General features: G+C 34.8%; 1 protein-coding gene and 1 long non-coding RNA gene across 5 annotated transcripts in view; one reads left to right on the forward strand and one right to left on the reverse strand.

Moving 5' to 3' along the window:
• LOC309629643 overlaps window positions 1-22,309 on the reverse strand; it is a 545,666-nt gene that overhangs the window by 305,453 nt on the left and 217,904 nt on the right. The gene's annotated exons all lie outside the window — the stretch shown is intronic.
• BRWD1 (bromodomain and WD repeat domain containing 1) overlaps window positions 1-22,309 on the forward strand; it is a 127,554-nt gene that overhangs the window by 70,002 nt on the left and 35,243 nt on the right. For all 4 annotated transcript variants that reach the window (XM_082393799.1, XM_082393797.1, XM_082393798.1 and 1 more), the window contains 10 exons: window positions 6,576-6,670; window positions 8,844-9,033; window positions 10,711-10,836; window positions 10,931-11,038; window positions 13,461-13,585; window positions 14,255-14,337; window positions 17,726-17,837; window positions 18,672-18,733; window positions 21,231-21,386; window positions 21,615-21,735. In XM_082393799.1, the coding sequence (XP_082249925.1) occupies window positions 6,576-6,670; window positions 8,844-9,033; window positions 10,711-10,836; window positions 10,931-11,038; window positions 13,461-13,585; window positions 14,255-14,337; window positions 17,726-17,837; window positions 18,672-18,733; window positions 21,231-21,386; window positions 21,615-21,735 (1,178 nt within the window). The remainder of the gene's footprint in view (window positions 1-6,575; window positions 6,671-8,843; window positions 9,034-10,710; window positions 10,837-10,930; window positions 11,039-13,460; window positions 13,586-14,254; window positions 14,338-17,725; window positions 17,838-18,671; window positions 18,734-21,230; window positions 21,387-21,614; window positions 21,736-22,309) is intronic.

Genomic DNA, 22,309 nt, shown 5'->3' on the forward strand with positions numbered 1-22,309 from the left:
TTCATAACTTTAAAATATATAAAATAATCTTGAATAATTTGTCTTAATTCTTTACTTGGAATCTACCTTGAAATTTTGTGAAAGTATAGTATTCTCTAGATATTAAGATGAAGTTTCACATTTTGAATTTCTCTAACAATTTTGAACAGCTTTGTTGTACCATATAAGTGTACAATCCAGTGGTTTTAGTATATTAACAAAATTGTACCATCACCACCACTATTTAATTTCAAAATATTTTAATCACCTAAAAAGAAACCCTGTACCCATTTGCAAGTACTTCCCATTCCCACTCCACCCAAGCCACTGGCAACCACTAATCTTTCTATCCCCGTGGATTTTTGTATTCTGGACATTTCATTTAATGGAAGCATACAGTATGATCTTGTGACTGGCTCTTTTCACTTACTATGTAATGTTCAAGGCTGATTCCATGTATAGCATGGATGAATACTTCATTCTTTTTCATTGCCCAATATTCCATTATATGAATAGACCACAGTTTGTTTACCCACTCATCAGCTGGTGGACATTTGTATTATTTCTACTCTTTGACTGTTATGGATGTTGCTCCTTATCAGCATTAACGTACAGGGTTTTGTTTGGCCATAAGTTTTCAGTTCATTTGGGTTTATATTTATGAGTCAATTTGGTGGGTCATATGGTAACTCTGTATTTTTACCTTTTGAGGAATTGCCAGACTGTTTTCCAAAGTGGCTGTATTATTTTATATTCCCAGTCAGTAATGTATGAAGTTTCCAGTTTCTCCACATCCTTGTCCACACTTGTTATGTTCTGTCCTTTTGATTTCAGTTGTCCTGGTGGATGTGAAATGGTATCTCACTGTGGTCTTGATTACATTCTCCTAATGACTAATGATGTTGAACATGTTTTCGTGTGCTGTTTTCCACTTGTATGTCTTTGGAGAAATATCTATGCAAATCTCTGGCCCATTTTTCAATTTGGTTGTCTTTTTTATTGCTATAAGGGTTCTTTATACATTCTGGATACAAATCCTTTATATCAGATGTATGACTTTGAAATATATTCTCCCATTTATTGGATTGTCTTTTCACTTCTTTGCTTGTTTCCTCTGAAGCACAAAAGTTTTACATTTTGATGAAGTCTAGTTTGTTTTTTCCTTAGTTGCTTGTGCTTTTGCCGTCATATCTAAGCAGTCTTTGTCTTAACCCTTTTCTTGACTTACAATAATCATATGTAAGTTACTGTTCTTCTTTTTGATTTTTTGGGGGGAAACCAGTATTTCTGTAAAGAGTTTTTAAAGGTTAATATTAGAATGTTAGTATTTTCTAATCAGTAATGTTTTGAGGATTGAAATGTTACATAAGGATGAACAATTTATTTGAATTCCTCTGTGAAGCATTAGGGTGTAGTCAAACATAGGGTTTGAATTTAAATCCAAATTCTTCTACTTTGACAAGTTGGTTAAACTTTTGTGCCTCTGCCTATATCTGTAAAAGTAATTAATAGTATGTCCCTCAGAGGTGTTGTGAGAATTCATTTAGTTAACCATGTAAAGTGTTTAAAACACTGCCTAATATCCAATAATGTTAGCTGCTAACCGTTCACTTAAATGATTTTGTGTAAGACCTTTCTTATTTATTTTCTTCTTCTTTATATGTATTGAGCATGTTTTAACCTTTAATGATTTGGGGTAATTATGATAAATGTTCCCATCCATCCTCACTGGTTTCTGGCATATCTTTCCTGTGTTTTTCTTTTTCTTTCCCCTATATACTCAGTTAGATACATGTATATTTTATTATTTCTCCTTTTGTACACAAAATGTTGCATACCACAGATACTTTTTTGCACTTGGGTTTTTTCACTTAAAATATTCTTAAAATCACTTCGTATCAGTTCATAAATGCCTTCCTTATTTATTTATTTATTTTTAAAGAGTTGTATCATATTTAAGTTATCTGATTATAACAGAGTTTATTTAACCACTCTCCTGGTTATGGGCATTTAGGATGTTTACAGCGTTTTCATTTTAAATAATGCTACAATGAATAATCTTGTAGATGTATGTATTTTTCTAATGATGGAGATGTTATTGGGGGCGGGGTACATTCCTTGAAATGGGATTGCTGGGCCCAAAGATAAACACGTTTGCATCTTATGAGATGCTGATAAAAATTCCTCATAAAGGAGAATTCCAACTTGCTTTCCTCCCTGTGGCGTAAGAGAGTGTCCGTTTTCTTACTGTTTACCAACAGTGTGTTACACTTTCTAATTTTTGCCAATTTAATTGGCGAGAGATGGTATCTTAGTTTTATTTTTTATATGTTTTGGCTATTCTTTTATGTGATAGAATATTATATGTAACATGAAATTTACCATTAGCTGTTTTTAACTATACAGTTCAGTGGCATTAACTGCATTTACAGATGTATGCAACCATCACTGCTCTTCATTTCTAGCACTTTTTCATCATCCCAAATAGCAGCTCTGTACTCATTAAACAACAACTCCCCATTTCCTTCTCTTCCCAGCCCCTGGTAACCTCTCTTATACTTTCTGTCTCTATGAATTTGCCTATTTTAGGTACCTCATGTAAGTGGAATCACAATATTTGTCTTTTTGTCTTTGGTTTATTTACAGTGTAGTTTACATTTCTCTTATGTGTGAAGTTGAACATATTTTTATATATTTAGAGTCCATTTCATCTTTGTGCATTGTGTTTCATGTCTCTTGGCCATTTTTCTATCGTGTTTTTGGCCTTTTTTCCCCCTTCAAGTTTTAATTTTTTCCACCCTGCTACATTACTGTATTTTTGAGTTAATTTTATCATTGGATTCTGTGCCGTTTTCCAGGTACACTCTCATTTATACAGTATTCAGTTTTACTACTTCTCTTCTAATTTTTATACTTTTAATTGACTTTTCTTGTCTAATTGCAGTATTTAATACTTCCAGTACATTGGTGGACACTAGTGGAAATAGTGGACCATATTCCTGTTGTCAGTGGAAATGTGTCTGCTATTTTCACAATAAGTAAGATGCTTTGTTTTAGGTTTCTACAGTATACATATATATTATGCTAGGGAAATATCAACTAATTCTTATTTTCTTAAGTGTTTCTGAAAAATCAGGAATGATTATAGATTGAGTTTTAATTTTTAGATCAGTAGTATTAATCTTATGATTTTATGTCTTAATTTGGTCTATTTGCAATTAATGGGGAACTTTTAAATTAACACAAGTATAATGTAGAATGTTAAATCCACTTGACCTTTTAAGATAAGTCATAATTTTGTGTTATGGTAGTTTACCTCCTACAGTAGTATGAATTCATTCTCCTGAGTGTTGCAGATGGCTGGAGATTGTTGTGTATATGTGTATGTTGGTTCCATTACGCTTTGGTTTGGAAAGCACTGATAGTAGAAAAAGTATGGGTTTTAGAGTTGGCCTGGTTTCTGATTCCATTTCTTATACTTACTCTTCTGTGACCCCAGGCGTATTTCTTTACATTTCTTAGCCTTGGGTTTCTCTATATATGAAAAGGTAGTAGTGGGCAGGTAGTGACTTGAGATAATACAAAACTCATTGGCAAGACGGATCCAAGATTTGTGGGGTTTGAATCTTGTATAATTTTAGGGACGTTCTTTAGAAAAAGAATTCAAAGTTACAAATAGACACAGGGCCTTGGTAGGCAAGTTAAATTGAAAGCCTCTGAAACTTAAGTTTCATTAGCTTTATCTTAACCCTGCTTCTGTTTACAGAAATATTTTGAGAGTTAATGCAGATAAAACATTTAAAACTTTTTCCCAGAATGCATGGTTTCCAGGTAGTAGATTTTAAGAGTTTATTTTATTACTGTGATTTTTTAGAAGTCTATTTTGAGCATAAAAAGCAGACTCCTGTTGAGTAGATCTAGTGTGGTTGGCCTACTAGGAATCTGTACTCCTTGAATAGCATTGGGCTCACATTTTGAGGAACATTTTTTAAGAATATGTTTACTTTGCATTTTGCCTACTCAAATGAAGTAAACAAAATAGCTATTTCCTTGCAATTCCATCTTTTTAGTTTTGTTTCTCTACAGCATTTTCATTATCCATTTATGATTCACTTAATGTAAGTAGCTGTTATAGGAAAAGGTTGTATCTCAATTTAAAAGTACCTGCTTAGTATCCAAGACCAGAATTTAAAGTAGACGGCAGCTATTAGGGTTGTGGGAATTAGCTACTTGTTCCCCTCTCTTCCTTTAAAGACTTCCATGTTTCAGGTTTAAAAAAAATTACACAGTAAGTACAGCGAGTTCCCATATACTGTTTCCCTAAGTGTTTCCTATTAATAACATCTTGATTTAGTGTGGTACATTTGCAACAACTGATGAACCAATTTTATACATTATCATTAACTAAATTCTGTAGTTTACATTAGGGATCACTCTGTGTTGTATGGGTTTAGACAAATGCATAATGTTATGTACCTACCATAATAGTATCATACAGAACAGTTCCACTGTCCTAAACCCCCCCTCTGCTGTACTTAATCATCACTCCCTCCCTCTTCCTGAGCTACGGGCAACCACTGATCTTTTTACTGTTTCCATAGTTTTGACTTTTCTAGAATGTCATATAGTTGGATCAAACAGTATGTGGCCTTTTCACATTGACTACTTTCTAGTAATATGAGTTTAATTTTCCTCTATGATAAGTCTATATTTAGCTCTGTAAGAAACTGCCCAACTATTATCCAAAGTGGTTGTGTTACATTTTGTATTCTGATGAACAGTGAATGAGAGTTCCTGTGCTTCACATCTTTTTAAGATAGTATTTCTTCCCAACTTATCTGTAGATTCAACACAGTTGCAGTCAAAATCCCAGCAAGTTTATTTTGTGGATATTGGCAAAGAGATTCTGAAGTTTGTTTGGAGAAAAAAATGACCCAGAATAGCTAACAGTACTGAAGAACAACAAAGGTGCAGGACTGATAGATACTACCTGACATTAAGACTTAGTATAAATCTCCAGGTTTCAAGACAGTGTCGTACTGGTGAAAAAATAGACAAATATATCAATGGAATAGAATAAGGAACCCAGAAGTAGACCAATACAAATATACTCAACTAGTGTTTGATGGAGGAACAAAGACAACTCAATGGACAAAGCGTTGTCTTTTCAACAAGTGGTGTGGAACAACTGGATATCCACATGCAAACAAAATAAAAAAATCTAGACACAGTCTTTTCACAAAAATTAACTCAAAATATATCATAAACTTAATGTAAATGTAAAACACAAAATTATAAAATTTCTAAAAGATAACATATAATAAAAATCTAGGTGACCTTGGGTGTAATGATCACTTTTTAGATAAAATTCCAATAGCATGATCCATGAAGGAAAAACTTGACAAATAGAAAAGCCTGAAAGATACTGTTAAGAGAATGAAAAGACAAGCCATGGACTGGGAGAAAATACTTGTAAAACTCATGTCTGATAAAGGACTTGTATTCTTTTTTTTTTTATTAAAGAAATTTTGTTTTAACATCTTTATTGGAGTATAATTGCTTTACAATGGTGTGTTAGTTTCTGCTTTATAACAAAGTGAATCAGCTATACATATATCCCCATATCTCCTCTCTCTTGCGTCTCCCTCCCACCCTCCCTATCCCGCCCCTCTAGGTGGTAGGACTTGTATTCTTTTTTTTTTTTTAATTTCTTTTGAGAAAAGGACTGGGAAGGTCTTTTTTTAAAAAAAATAAATTTATTTATTTATTTATTTTTGGCTGCGTTGGTTCTTTGTTGCTGTGCGTGGGCTTTCTCTAGTTGCGGTGAGCAGGGGCTACTCTTCGTTGCCGTGCGCGGGCTTCTCATTGTCGTGGCTTCTCTTGTTGCGAAGCATGGGCTCTAGGTGTGCAGGCTTCAGTAGTTGTGGCACATGGGCTCAGTAGTTATGGCTTGCGGTCTCTAGAGCTCAGGCTCAGTAGTTGTGGCGCACGGGCTTAGTTGCTCTGTGGCATGTGGGATCTTCCCGGGCCAGGGCTCGAACCCGTGTCCCTTGCATTGGCAGGCAGATTCTTAACCACTGCACCACCAGGGAAGTCCAGGACTTGTATTCTTAAAACTCAATAAGAACACAACCCAATTTAAAAATCGACAAAAGATCTAACAGGGACTTCGTTAAAGAAGATATACAGATGGCAGATAAGCACATGAAAAGGTGCTCAACATCATATGTCATTAGAGAATTGAAAGTAAAATGAGATACCACTACCCACCTATTACAGTGGCTTGAGTTCAAAACGCTGAGAACATTTACATTGACTTATTAACTTTGCTCAGAGAATGGCCTCTTGTATCAGTTTCTTTTGTTAATAGTAGTAGTGTTAAGTCTCACAAATATTTTCTGTTGCCTAATTCTTTGATAAGAAAAAGGGTGTAGTAAAGACACTTGCTTTTTGTTTTAAGTTTACCTATTTTATTACCTGGTTATCATACTTACTCCTGAGATGATTAGAATGACTGTGTGGTTTCTCTTGACTTGTGTTATTTAATCTCAGAGATCAAGATTTTTATTTTATTTTTCTCCCCCTCACAAAATTAGGAGACTTCATGTGATCAAAGTGAAGGTTCTTGTTCTTCTGAAGAAGAAGAATGGAAAAGTGATAGAAGAAGTGAAAGTGACAGTGAAAGTTCAAGGTACCTGTTTTTACTCGTTTTAATCTTCTAAGCATTTTAGTCATGACGTTGAATGGCATCATACTTGAATGGCATTCAAGGTGTAAGAGCTTCCAACTGTGGAACAACTAACATTGAGTTTTCAATACATTTAAAAGGAGAAGAAAGCTGGATTAACAGCTGTTTCTACAGAAAACATTTTGGGTATTTTTTTTTTGACTATAAAACATTTGAGCCAACAGTGTAAATATGTGTACTCAAAACATCAGTTTAGTCTTGGGCTACGTTTATAAAGAGGAGTATACAACGTCTGTGTGATAAAATCACCGTTGAATTTATTATTAGTTATTGCATACGTTGATGAAAGTTCAATTAACTATCAAGAAGAAAAAAAAAAGGGAATTTTATTCAAGCCAAACTGAGGATTATAACCGGGAAAGAGATTCTCAGGAAGCTCTGAGAACTGTTCCCCCTGTTAGAAATGATGGTACATCAGGATGACATACTGCTATTTTATATAAAGTTCACCAAGAATACATAGTCCAGGTAAACTTTTACAAAGTGAGCACCAAGTACTATGACCCCCTACAGAGCTGGGAAAGAATGTTATTCTTTTAAGAAGTTAAATTGCTAACGTCAGAAGAAAGAAAAAAATTGATCTTTACTGTTGAGCAGACACTCCCATCTTTGAGCAGCTCTGGTTAATGTTTAATGCCGATGCCCGCTGCACGTTAGGGAGGGTGGAGGCCCAAATGGACACAGAGAATTTTATGTTTAATTTTTCCCGTCCTGCCTTAAAATATAAACTTTATTTTATCATACGTATTACCTTTTGTTTAGTTTTGGTATCCAAATTTCATGGGACTAAGATGTTAACATCTGTTCCTTGTCTTGGTAAATGTCAACTTTGTCCTGGCAGATGCTCCAGCCAGAAACCTGGATATCATTCTCTCTTCATAACATTTCCATCACCAAGTCTAGAAAATTCTCCCTTCTAAATATGACTCAGATTATTTTAATTTCCATTGATACTGTGCTTTACAGACCACCATACCATACTCCTGGCTTCCTTTCTTGTCTTTTATTCCATTATGCTTAGGAGCTGGAGTGATTTCTAGAGCACTTGTCTACCCTTGTTTTTGTTTGTTAACTTAATTTTAATTGTGGTGAAATACACAGAACATAAAATTCACCATCTTAACTGTTTTTAATTGTACAGTTCAATAGTGTTAAGTACATTCACAGTGTTGTGCACCCAATCTCCAGAACTCATTTCATCTTGCAAAACCGAGACTGTATACCTACTAAACACCAGTTTGCCACTCCACCCCACCCACCCCTGGCAACCACCATTGTCCTTTCTATCTCTGTATTCACTATCTTTTAATTTAACTTTTCTTGAATTTTATTGTACAAAGCAGATGCTCTTAAGATTTTTTAAACAGCTCTTTTTATAACATAAAATATAATACAAAAATAATATTTGTAATAAATAGCTTTTGGAACTGTGTGTTTTATCAAGGCTGAGAGGTATGTGGTTGGACAATGATGGCCCCAGTAGAGGATTTTTATCCTTTTCTGTGTTTGCTAAAGCTGGGAGAGGGCCAGGGGCTAGTTTTCTAGTTTCCTATTTGACTCTGCTTCTGCTCCAGGGTAGGTTAGGACTAGGCCCTCTCTGGGATCTTTTCTCATATCAGGGAGAGTCCCCCTGTTGGCAAGAAGCTTTGTCCACTTAGAGCTTTCTGTTCTGTGCTTTCCTTGTGGCTCTCAGTGTAGTCACTGACGGTTTGTCATTCCAGTTACAATTTCTAGTACCATTTTGGAGGCTCCTGCGGTTTAGGGGGCGCGCTGCTCTTCTGCACAGTCTCTCCTGCTTTCGTAGCTATACTTCACTTTTGGAAAGGGTATTAGTAGTTGGCTCTAGATGTTGTCTTCTATGAGGTCTCATCCAAATTATACTTACAAAAAATTTCTCAGGCTTATATCCTTTCCTAATTCCCAGCGTCAGTGAAGATTTTGCTCCTTCTCATGGTCTTTGGTCATTTCACTATGCACTGATAGGGAGGGCAGTCGAATCTTCCCAGGATCTTTTCTTTCCTCCTTGTTGTCTCTCCTTTCTTAAGGTTGTAGGATGACATTTACTCTTAGGGCTTAGATTCTGGTTCTGTACAACTGAAACTGTTTTCCTCTCTAGTGGCTCTTCATCTAGATATTCTGATTGGACGGCTGACGCAGGCATCAATCTGCAGCCTCCTTTACGAACGTCATCCCGTCGACGAATTACTCGGTTTCGTAGTAGTTCAGAGGACGAAATGTCTACTGAGAATTTATCTCCTCCAAAAAGGAGACGAAAGAGAAAGAAAGAAAATAAGCCTAAAAAAGAGGTAAGAAAAGTATATCTTTAAAAATACCATCTATCTACACTTTTCTAGTTTCTGTCCATATTTAGAAATTAGAAATCTTTGGGAATTTGTAGGCTTTATTACTATTATTTTTCTGATCGACATACATCATCAGGAGTCAAACGTAAAATGCAAACAAACTTATTTTTGGAAAATCTCCTTTGTTATTAAAACTTCTCTAATCTGCTCTGAGTTGGACTTGGCACTTATACCTTTCTGAATCTGTAACTTAGAGGGAAAGCTCTATTTTGCTCAGATCCCCACCATAACTCTTATTTTGTCCTCCAGTTTCAACACCAAAAATATACTTCAAGGCATTTTAAGATCCTTTATTCTTGTTTTGTCTGCTGTTGTCCTGTTTCCCATTTTCATTTGACATGTTCTGTCTTCATACTTTTCTCCTAATTGTAATATTGCTATACCTTGTTCCATGTACAGTGCTACATGTGCTCCTGTCATATAGGTAGCTGTTGTTATTTAAAGATGCTATGTCTTTGTATTAGGTATCTATTGCTGTGTAACAGATCATCTTGGAACTTAGCTTAAAAACAAGAAACATTTATTATTTCATGTTTTGATGAATCAGGAATTTGGGAACTGATTAGCTGAGTTTTGGCTGATGAGGTTGCAGTCATCATGTTAGCTTGGGTCACAGTTGTCTAAAGGCTTGACTGGGGGTGGATCTTTGAAGTTTGTTCATAGGGCAGTTGGCTGCTGGCCTCAGTTCCTTACCATATGGGCTCCTCCATAGGGCTGCTTGAGTGTCTTCTTGACATGGTAGCTGATTGTCCCCACAGCAAGTGATCCAAAAATTAAGCAAGGGCTAACTAAGCCTTTTATGACCTAGTCTTGGAAGTTGCACATTGTTACTTCTGCTTTTTTCTATTTGTTAGAAGTAGTTGGAGCCCACATTGAGTGGAGTATACTTAGGCTCCACCTCTTAAAGAGGAAAGGAGGCATATCAAAGAATTTGTGGTTATATTTTTAAATTACCAGTCTTTTTTTTTTTTAATTTTTTTCCATTATGGTTTATCACAGAATATTGAATATAGTTCCCTGTGCTATACAGTAGGACCTTGTTGTTTATCCATCCTAAATATAATAGTTTGCATTTGCTAACCCCAAACTCCCATTCCATCCCTGTACCACCCCCCTCCCCCTTGGCAACCACTAGTTGTTCTCTGTGTCTGTGAGTCTTGTTTCTATTTCATAAAAGTTCATTTGTATCATATTTTAGATTCCACATGTGATATCATATGTAAAATTACCAGCCTTAAAACCTCAAATCAAGAGGAGACTCCCTGAGATGATTAGTCTGTGGTGAAATTCACTGTGGAGTCTTGGCAAAGCAGCCTTAGTGTGTTGAAGAGGATCCAGCTGGAAATTAGACCCGCTACATAGGATGTAAAGTGCTATGCAGAATCTGTTAGAAATTCAGGAGACGCTAGGAAAGTGCTAGGTAGATCTACAGTGCTTGCACAGCTGATAATGTTCCTATGTATGTTAAAGAACCAAATATGTATGCTGTTTAAAAACTAATCATTAGGTGACATGCTAATAAAACAGCCATTCTGAATGGTGAAGTCTTTTGTTTTTCAATTAAACAGTGCACACTGCCCCTTTCTATTCTATTAAACTTTGTTCGTTTCCCCTTGGCAGAATCTGCGGAGGATGACTCAGGCAGAGCTTGCAAACATGGAACGCTTATATGAATTTCATCCTCCGGTTTGGATAACTGACACCACACTTCGGAAGTCTCCTTTTGTTCCTCAAATGGGTGATGAGGTGAGAGTAATAAAGTTTAAAAATGTGAATATGGAACGTAAAATTAATATTACTCTTAGGTTTTTATTTTTAAATGTATACTTCCCTTTTGTAGGTAATATATTTTCGACAGGGTCATGAAGCTTATATTGAGGCTGTCAGAAGAAATAACATTTATGAACTGAACCCTAACAAGGAGCCATGGAGAAAAATGGATCTTAGGGTAAGATGATGGTATCATTAAATCATTAAGCATTTAGCACATACATGTATAGTTAAATTATTTATAAATCCATTAAAAATAACCTACTGGAGGCATACTTCATTACTACCTTTCTGTTAATTTCCAACTTAAAAACATTTCGGCTATTACCTGCTAAGCATTAAGGTCTAGTCAGAAGACATGCTTGTCAGTGGGCACTCTGTCCATTATTGGAAGGCAGCTTGGCTGTATATATCATTAATCTTAAAATGATTGTACCCAGGACAGATTTTCAAAAGAAGTGCAAGTTTTCAAAAAAACCAATACAAATTGGAAAAAAAGGTTCAACCTCACATGTAATAAAATACAGAAAAAACTTTAGCTTCTCTGTACTTAACCAATTTTATGTATATACATATTTTTAACATTTAAAGAAAGAAAATACCATGTTTTAACAAGTAGCAAAGGTTTAGGTTTGTTAATAGTTGTTCAACTTGGTGATAAGGGTGCATGAAACAGGTGCAGGCTCCCCATAGGGTATCTTGGCAGTTGGAATTGAAACTGAACATATTTAGACCTTTTAAATCAGCAGTTCTACTTTTGGTAATTTAGGAAACAACCAGAAGTGCATACAAATTTAAATTCTATATCACTGTTTATAAAAACAAAAAATTAGGAAAAAATCCAAATATCCCACAGTACTGAATGAACCAAACCATGATATATTCACACATTTGGCTACTATGTAGAGCCCACCATGTAGCCGAGGCTTTTAAAATGTTTGTAGAATGAATGTTACATATTCACAGTGTGTTACTAAGAGGAAAAATGGGATGTGAAGTTCTGTTTTTGGTTATGATAAAAATTTAAAGACATATGGTCAACCAAAATAAATACATTAAAATGTTAGTGGTGATTACATGTAGAGTAGTATTACAGGTGATTTTTAATCTTTATACTTCATAGTTTTGATACTTTCATTAACTGTTAGAAGATGAAAAAACTCAGTGGCTCTACTTCTATGAATTTGGCTTCAGATACATTCAAATTTATGTCTCTTTCACTTATTACTGTGTACCTGAGGACAGCTGATCCTCATTTTTCTTGTTTTCTGTATTTACGAATTTGTCTTTCTCACTGTTTGCTATTTGTAACACCAAAATCAGTACTCAAGGTGCTTTCTAGTCCTTTGCAGACATGCACAGTGTGGCAAAAGATTTGAGTTGTCTGCCCAGCATGTTCTCAGCTGAGGTTGAACAAGGTGATACTTCCTTCTTTTGAGCTCTCATATTGTAAATAAGTGTTCTTTTTGCAGTCTATTCGGTGCCACATTAAACATTTTTCAGATTTTTGTGCTTTTTTTTCAGATTTTTGTGTTGGTGACTTGCTGTTTAAGATGGCCCCCTAGCGTAGTGCTAAAGTGCTGTCTTGTGTTACCATGTACAAGAAGGTGATGATGTACCTTATGGAGAAAATCTGTGTGTTAGATAAGCTTCTTTTAGGCATGAGTCATAGTGCTGTTGGTTGTGAGTTCAATGTTAATGACTCAACAACCTAGATTAAATGACATGTCTTTACATAGAAATTCACATTACACAAGATACTATCTTAATTAGGTGACTGAAATGTTACGACTTGGGGCCTGTAGCCACCTAGCCTTGTATTCCCTCCAGGAGCAGTGGTTCAGTATTCACTGGGAACTCACTAATTCATCATTTTGGGTGGCACTACAGAATAGTAAGAATGCTGCAGATAATGAGAACCAACTGTATTTTTAGCACTTTGTTTGGCACATTATAACAATAACATTTTGTGCAGTGAATAAATGGATGAATCATCTCATATTCTTAGTATTAAGGAAACAGGTATTGGGGGAAGGCTAATTACAGTAGAATGAGTAGGATGCTCTATCATGGTAGGAAGTTTCTCCCATTCCCTGTGTTACCCCTACTGCCTGGAATAGGTCATGGCGCATAGATCTTCAACAAATATTTATTGAAATGTATTAGGTAGAAATTTAATGTCAAGTTTTTGAAGAATAATAAGCCAAATGCTTACATAGTTTGATTTGCGTAGTACAAAATTATATAAATGAAAATGTTTCTCTAGGAAGAGAAGAAAGCCAGAAGGAAATTCTGATTGTGCACAGTGGTTGTGTTTAGATACTGAGCTGATGGGTGATTTGTGCGTTCCTTCTTATACTTTTGTTGTGTTTTTTTCTAAAGTTAGTATATTCCTTACGTTAGAAACAGTGTTAAATACCGGTCTTCAAAAAGATGTGAAGATTTAGCAAAAACTATTGTAAATAATGGTAAATTAAACCCCTCTTCTGCTTTGGAATTCTAAATTGTGAGCTGACTTAATTTGGCAACATGTGGAGAATTATAATCTTGAGGAATTGCTTTATTTTAACCATTTATTCTTTTAAAAATATCTGTTAAAGGATCAAGAGTTGGTCAAAATAGTTGGAATACGATATGAGGTTGGTCCCCCTACACTTTGTTGCCTCAAGCTAGCATTTATAGATCCTGCGACTGGAAAACTTATGGACAAATCTTTCTCTATTAGGTATGTGTTACTTTTTAAAAAATGAAATTATTTAAATTTAGATTTTCCCTCTCGCTGATCAGCATGTCCTCTGCATTCAGCTGCAGGGTAAATAGTAGAGCACTGTGGACAGCCCAAGATGTAAGTTGAAGTTCTGATAGATGGGACCCACTGGAAGTAAAAATACTGGTACTGCAGCAGCAATTAGGCCAGGAGCATGTTTTATACATTTTTTCATGCCACTTAAATGTGTAGAGAATTCTGGCCTGTAGTGGAAATTGCTTCTGCATTTGTTTTGAGAAAATGTTAGAATAAATAATTTGCTAAACCTGTGCTGTCCGATATGGTAGCTGTTAGCCAGGTGTGGCTGCCGAGGACTTGAACTGTTGCTGATTTGAATTGAGTGTGATTAAGTGTACACATTGGATTTTGAAGGCTTGGTATGAAGGCAAAGAATGTAAAATATCTCATTATTTTGTATTGATTATGTGGTGAAACAATATTTAGGATATATTGGGTTAAATAAAATACACTATTAAAATTAATTTCAGTGGTTTCTTTTTACTTTAATAAGGCTAGTCAAAAATTAAAAATTACATATGTGGCTCCCATTGTATTTCTTTTGGACATTGCTGCTCTAGACTATAACCTGCTGTGCAGGAAATTTAACAGTCTTTTATTTTTGTTTAGATATCATGATATGCCAGATGTTATTGACTTTCTTGTACTGCGTCAATTTTACGATGAAGCAAGACAGAGGAACTGGCAGTCTTGTAAGTCTGTCCTTACCCTGAGAAATGAATCTCTCATTTTATTGCTCTAAATTTTTTGGTTGTGGTGCTGCTTATTATGGTGGATGCAAACGTGTAAATTCTGGAAAGAAATATAAGACTGCTAAGTATATTTTGCTTAGGGCTTGGTATGGTATGTGACATTTTGGAAGGATGATTTCTTACTCCTGGAGTATAGGCTAGAGTAGACCTTCTATTTCCTTTCAGACTTGTCCACACTGCATTACTTCCATCTTTAATGTGACACTGGTATAATTCACAAAATTACCTGTAATGTAAAACAATAAGAAAGTTGAAAAATAACGCAATAATGTTCTGGTATGCCAGAATATCTTACCTTTGATAATCATATCAACCCAGACTTAAATAGGTTGACTTGAGGTAACCATTCCTTTAAAAAATAAAAAATTTGTGTAAAACTTACGTTTTATAACCATGAATTGTATGGGTCAACAGAAAAAATAAAATCACCTAAATGTAGGCACTAACTTTTGAATGTGGCTTTTTGAATGTGGTTTCAATGTGGTTTTCATGGTGACTATTTAAGGCAGGCTGGTAGGCTCACTTGCTTAGACTTGTGTAGGTTATTAATCTCCTTAGGACATAATTGATGACTGTAATTAGGCCAGCAACTGTAATAGTTATTTCACAGGTGTATATGTATTACTTTCCAGTATGTAATGCTGTCTGGGGAGCTCATGTATTGAGTTTGACTTTAGTTACCTAGGAGAATGAAAAGTCATTCTCCTTTTATCAATTTTAGTGAAATACTAAGTTCTACCTAGGTTGTGTCAGCTGGTGTACACATTCATAAATGATGTTAAGACCTCATTAATTTTCCTAATCCCTGCTGCCTTTTTCTGCAGGCAATAGAAACAGGTAAATAAATTCCCTGAGTTGTCCCTATTTGAAACGAAATCTTATCGGAGAGTGTGGCTGCTCTTAGTAGACTTTTTTTTTTTTAAATTAATAGCTACTCTATTTATTTATTTATTTATTTATTTATTTATTTTTAGCTGTGTTGGGTCTTCGTTTTGTGCGAGGGCTTTCTCTAGTTGCGGCCAGCGGGGGCCACTCTTCATCGCGGTGCGCGGGCCACTCTTCATCGCGGTGCGCGGGCCTCTCACTATCGCGGCCCCTCCCATTGCACTTTTTTTTTTTTTAAGTAGACTATTTTTAATGGTAATGTCCACACAAGTAATCAGGGTTATTTTGGGGACTGGAGGTGTAAAGGAAAGTTTTCTTGAAGAGAAACATCTAGCCACCAAAGACGAAACAGAACAAAACAAAAAACAAACCAGACAGCTGGAATATGTAGAAGTTAATGTTGTACAGCCAAGTCCCAAAGAACTTTATAGTTTCCTAGCCAATCTGGTTTTCAACCCCCATGATGTGTAAATTAGAAGCTCTCATTTTGTTCTACCAACATGCCCATTCAAAAAAATTTCTTAACCTTGATTCTCTACAAGTAAATGCTAGAGATTGGTTCCTGACTACCCCTTGTAATTTGGTGGGTTTTGTTTTATTTTTGAGGTTGTGAAATTATTGTATCATATCTTCTATGCTAATTAATTTGTTTTTGCTCCCCCATAAAAATCTTACTTCTTCTCCTGAAGTTTGAGCAGTTATTATAGGAAGTTGCCTGTGAGAACTTTTTACTGAGCAGATGTTTATCCTGCTTTTGACTAGCCAAAATAGGTTTATTTGAAAAATCTTAATGGAATAGAAAAGCCCATTTTTACCATGAGAAAATGAATTTTTTAAGCCTCCTTTTAATTTAAAGTTTTTAGTCTTACACCAAAGAACTATTTTTATCTCAACTGAAAGTATTCTAATATTAGATAAATAGGGAAGAAAAATATTACCTAACTAATTCTTGGTGTCAAAGACTGGCTCCCTTAGTAACCATATATTTTTGTATTAGACTTCTCAAAATGAAGCCCCTGGATTTGTTATTATTACAGTAATACTTACTGTAACAAATATTATAATTGATATTTGTTAAATTGGGTTATTTATAGAATTGGACAGAAACCATGGTGCTACATCAAAATTTTAGTATATTCCTTCCATTAAAAAGGTTTGTTGTTAAAATTTATTAAGACTTTTTAAAGTTGAAGTGTTGTTTTGGAATATCTGTATTAATGAAATACTGTCAAAAGTAGAATTTTATTAATGGTAGAAGGGTGGTGGGATGAGGGGCTTATGGGTTTCTAATGATTTTGAAGTAAAATATACATAAAGATCATGTTTATATAAATTTGAAAATATATTAACCTCAAAACATGTAGCTCCAATAGTTGTGATATTACTATTTTTTTCAGTTTTACAGAATTTATTGAAAGCATACTTTCTTTAGTGAAGACTATTTGTGGGGATTATTCTCTTTCTTGGGAGTGATATGTAGCTTTAATTTTGATTGATACTATTTCTGTAAAACTTTTCTTGAAGAAAGTATTGTTAATCTAGCAAAGAATTATTAATGAAGGATAAGTAACTTTTTTTATATTGATTTTGTTTTGAAAACGATGGGATGGATGGGAAGGAGGAGATAGGGTTATTATAGCAGTTTGTGTTTCTTTTGTAATATATGTAAAACAAAGATCGAATACAGTTTCTTTCTCTAGAAGTTGTTAACAGTTATAGAATACACTTAGAAATGTGTATGTATAATCTAAAATCACTGAAGTCAGTTGAAGTATTCTTTCCAGTTACTTTGGTTTGTATAGGGAGCTCTCCTAAGGTCTGCTTGCCTGCTTTTATATTATGCTGAGATAATGGGGTATGTGGATGTTTAATTCTTTTAAATAATAAATAAGTATTTTCAAGGGTACATTTAGACCTGATTTTTATTATGAGATCTTAAGAATTAGAACACCGTTTTATGTGGAGATATATATACAGCAGCAACTTTAGAAGAATCATGGATTAACTTCTGATGATACGTTTATAACTTGTTTTATTCAGGAAATGTTACATATTTCATAAGTATATTTAATATGCTTATTAAATATTTATCGATTTGTATACATCGTTGTAAAAGATTTTTGAGTTTTGTTAAATTTTGTTCTTTGTAATAGAACTTATTTTGGAGTGGGCATTTGGATCCATTAAATAATGGAACCTAGTCATGAACCGTTATCATCAACTGTATTCTATGGTTTTATACCTTTGGTAAATTACCGAGTGTAGTACTATGTCTTTTTCACGTATGTTTTATCACTAAAGATTGCAGATAAGTGGCGAAGAATGGCTAAGTTTAAGATAAAAATATTATTTGATTTGTTTTATCTGTGTCATAGGTATTTTATAAGTTAAAAATGTTAATGTTAGCAAATTGATGTCTCAGACTTGGTCGTCTCTCTTATAGGTGACAGGTTTCGTTCTATCATTGACGATGCTTGGTGGTTTGGAACGGTGCTGAGTCAAGAGCCGTATCAGCCACAGTACCCTGATAGTCATTTCCAGTGTTACATTGTTAGGTATGTATGCAGATGAAAAGCAGTCATCTACAAACATTTGTTCATTGCGGCAGGTTGTGGTATGAATGACGTGTTTCAGGTTAAAAAAAACACCATTGAGTTCATTGTTAAGTCACGTCAGTCTCACCTTTGCAGCATCTCTCTAGAATGCCTCTTACTAGTACCCGCCTTGGTACAGGTTCTACTTGCTTCCCTGGGACCTTTTTTGTAGCCTCCTAATATTTCCTCAACCCAATATTGCAGGATCATTGTTCAGGAGCACATGTTACTTCATTTCCCTTGTTCAAAAAAAGTCTGTGCTGCCTTTCCATTGGCTGTGGAAACAAAGTCCACATTCTGAAGTGTGGCATTCAAGGCCTTCACACTGTCTTTCTTCACTTACCCTGGGTGCAGGCCACACAGGATTTCTGGTTTTGTCCTTGAATCCACCATACATTTTTACACTTGTTTGTTATAATCTATTTGAAAATAACCATACTGTTAATATTTAAACTTACTGCTACAGTGAGGTTAATTTTTGCATTTTCTATCTTTTTGTTTACTCTTGTAGTGGGTGCCTAGTATTAGCCACAGGTTTTTTTGTTTTTTGTTTTTTTTTTTATTGGAGTATAGTTGCTTTACAATGTTGTGTTAGTTTCTGCTGTACAGCAAAGTGAATCAACTATACATACACATATATCCCCTCTTTTTTGGATTTCCTTCCCATGTAGGTCACCACAGAGCACTGAGTAGAGCTCCCTGTGTTATACACAGTGTTCTCATTAGTTATCTATTTTTTACATGCTATCAATTGTCTTTATGAAAGGCTAACCAGACTTTTTTTGGTTTTAACAGGTGGGACAATACTGAAATTGAAAAACTTAGCCCTTGGGACATGGAACCAATACCTGATAATGGTATGTAATTTTTAAACAATGAAAATATATTTTCAAGTTTTTATCTTACTAATGCACATAGAGCACATTTGTGGTCTTTGAGAAACATTTTTAAATTATGGTAACTGTGAGCTTTACTAAAACAAGTGAACAGAATTATGTGTATCTGGCTCCTTAATTCGTATCTTGTTTCCAGCTTGTTGCCCGCTGTATCTTAGTCACCAACTGTCATTTCTCATGTAACTGTGCTTTAGTCTCTTCTTGATCTCCTTCACATAGCCTCCATTTCCCTTTCCTCATCCTTATTCCTTTACCCTTGTTCTTTCTTCAGAGAAGAGCTCTAACCTGGCTTGCGTCTGTCTTTCGCATTACCTCAACTTGTCTGAGAGGTAGAGGCCTCTGTTCCAAAGGCCATCTCTTCTCCAGTGCTTGCTGTCCCACTCCTTTGAACTTCTCTTGGACCTGGTATTTACACTTAGTTCATTCCCTCCATCAATTTTAGTTTCCTCCTTCCTATCTCCATTCAAGTTTGGATTTGTGTCTTGTACCTTAAAACAGCTTTCATTTCGTTTTCTTGAACATTTTGCTACTGAATTACTTCACTCTTGTTAAACTTTTTGAAGGGGTACCCTATATATCTGTTGCCTCCCATCTCTCCACTATCAAGCTTTCTTTTATATTAGTGTTGATTCAACATAAAAACATGCAAGAACTTGTGTCCTTCCACATCCACCATTTTTGACACATGAAATCTTTGCTCTGTGTTTTCTTCTTGTGTCTGCCTTAAGGATCAAGCCCTTTTTCCTTTGTGTTTTATTCTCTGACATATCTCCATCAACTGTTGCCTTACTTTACTTTGGAAATAAGGAGTTTTTTTTTTTTTTCTCCTTTTTTTTTTTTAACATCTTTATTGGAGTATAATTGCTTTACAATGGTGTGTTAGTTTCTGCTTTATAATAAAGTGAATCAGCTATACAGATACATATATCCCCATATCTCCTCCCTCTTGCGTCTCCCTCCCACCCTCCCTATGCCACCCCTCTAGGTGGTCACAAAGCACCGAGCTGATCTCCCTGTGCTATGCAGCTGCTTCCCACTAAGGAGTTTTTTTCAAAAAAATTTGTTTTAAATAACTACACTCTTGAAAGTCACCAGTGACTCCTTTATTAAGTTTTCTTTTGAGCTTAGTATCTTAACAAATAATACTTAGCAATATGAAATGACATTTTGCATTGCATAAAGCATATATAGATAAGTGAAAACCAACATTTTTTTGAGGTCTTACTCTGCTGCTAAGAACTTCATATGTATCCATTAATTTAATCTTACTCTGAGGTGATGCTCTATTATTAATTTTACAGATGAAGGAACTCAGGCTCAGAGCGTTTTCAGTAACTTAGCTAAGTCACACACCTCTAGAAAGGTTAGGAGTTTGGATTCTAGCCTAAGCCATCTGGCACCAACCAGTGCTTTTAACTGCTAGTTATAGCTGCCGCTTTGTAAACGATACCAAATCAATGAAAGCACTTACATAAAGAGATTTTACATGTTAATGAGGCCAATAAGTCTTTAGAAGAGTTGTCAAAAGACATGAACAGGCAGAAAAATAAATTTGGAGGCATATGAAGAAAAGCTCATTTGCATTATCAGTCTCGGAAAGGTATATTAAAATAATAATATTTTAAATAATAATTTAAAATATTAAAATATCGTTTTACCTATCAGATTGTTAGATTGATACGTTTGTCTTCTTTCAGTTGACATTTTTCTTTTTTAAAAAATAGTTTTCAAGAAACTATTCTCTGAATATTTACATTGCCTCTTGTTCTTTTTAAAAATGTGCACACTCTTCCATTATCAATTTTTACTGCACTTTTTAAACATTTCATTTTGAAATAATTTCAAACTTAAGAATATTACAAAAAGAGTATGAAAAATTTCTGAACACCCAGTTTTCTCAAATGTTTTTCTTAACCCAAGTACAGTGCATTTATCAAAATCAGGAAATACCATTGATACAATTCTAATCTTATAGACCTTTTTCAAATTTTGACATGGTCTTAATGTTCTTTCACACATTGGATTTCATTGCCATGTCTTCTTAGTCTCCTTTAGTCTGGAATCCGTGAATCTTTCCATTATCTTTCATGACGATGACACTTTTGAAGAGCACTGGCCACTTACTTTGTAGAATTTCTCTCAGTTTGCATTTGTCTGATGTTTCCTCATGATTAAGTCCAGAGTTTGCATATTTGGCAAGAGTGTCAGAGAAGTGATGTTGTGGCTTTCTCAGTGCATCATATCAGGAGGCACGTGATAGCAGTTTGTCCTGTTACTGGGAATATTAACTTTAATTATTTAATTTAGGTGGTGTCTGCCAGGTTTTTCTGCTATAAAGTAACTTATTTTTCCTTTGATTAGTATCTTGTATATGAACTTGGACAACTGAATTTAAATATAGTGTATATTTAGTTTGGTTTGATTTTTTGTTTTCTTTTCTTTTTTGATGGAATCATAGTTGATCCACCTGAAGAATTAGGAGCTAGTATTTCTGTCACTTCAGATGAGCTAGAGAAATTGCTCTACAAACCCCAAGATGGTGAATGGGGTCAGAAATCGAGAGATGAAGAATGTGAACGAATTATTAGTGGTATAGATCAACTTTTGAATCTTGGTAAGTTTTTTTTACAGTGACAAGTTTCATGTTCAAGATTTCTTTTCCACAAAAGTATTTTAAAACAGTAGCATAATTGTGGTTATGTTCTTTATTACAATTTGTATTTATTACTTTTTGGGTAAGCCTGTAGTGCTAATTGTAGCTCTGTTTTATGAATGATTTGTAGAGAAATATCACTTAGAGGTAATGAATTCTTGATGAAAATTCTTCCTTCTGCCATTACAGATATAGCAGCAGCTTTTGCAGGTCCAGTTGATCTGTGTACATATCCAAAGTACTGTACTGTAGTGGCCTATCCAACTGATCTGTACACAATTCGAATGAGACTTGTTAATCGATTTTACAGGTCAGTAGAAACCTACTTTAAAAAAAAATTTGAAAAGATATTTGGCCATTTAACCAGGTAGAGTTAACAGAGGTAGTGGTGGCTGATTGTGACAGTGGTGGAGTGGGGGCTGATTAACATTATTATCTGTTTCATTCTCTTCTTTTGTTATAGTCATTTTTTGGTCCTGTGTGTAAGACAGTGTGTTAGATGCCTGTGGGTAGGTGTGGATAGAACCTGGATAAGGAGAAGTACCACGTTTCATTCCTCAGTCTTTAGTAGTCTGTTTTTCTTGCAAAAGCTGCTCCATTTAAATATAAAATTTAGTTAATAATGACTTTGGCCTTTGAAAGATAAAATCCCCAGAGTCATCAACTTTTTATCTCTGGCTTCTAGAGCTTTGAAAACTATAAAATTTCCCATTCTCAGTGATTTTTTTTTTTTTTTTTTTAAAGCAGGTGATGGTATTCTGTATGATTCAGCTGCTTTGGGAAATTGTCTTTACAAAAAACTGACTTCTTGAGTTCACATTGTTGATGTTAATTTACCTCTGCAGTGCATTCGTTCAGAAACCAGTTTGTGAGTTTATAGTCAG

This window comes from Balaenoptera borealis (assembly GCF_965194805.1).
Source record: "Balaenoptera borealis genome assembly, chromosome: 5".
NCBI classification, from domain to species: Eukaryota; Metazoa; Chordata; class Mammalia; order Artiodactyla; family Balaenopteridae; genus Balaenoptera; species Balaenoptera borealis.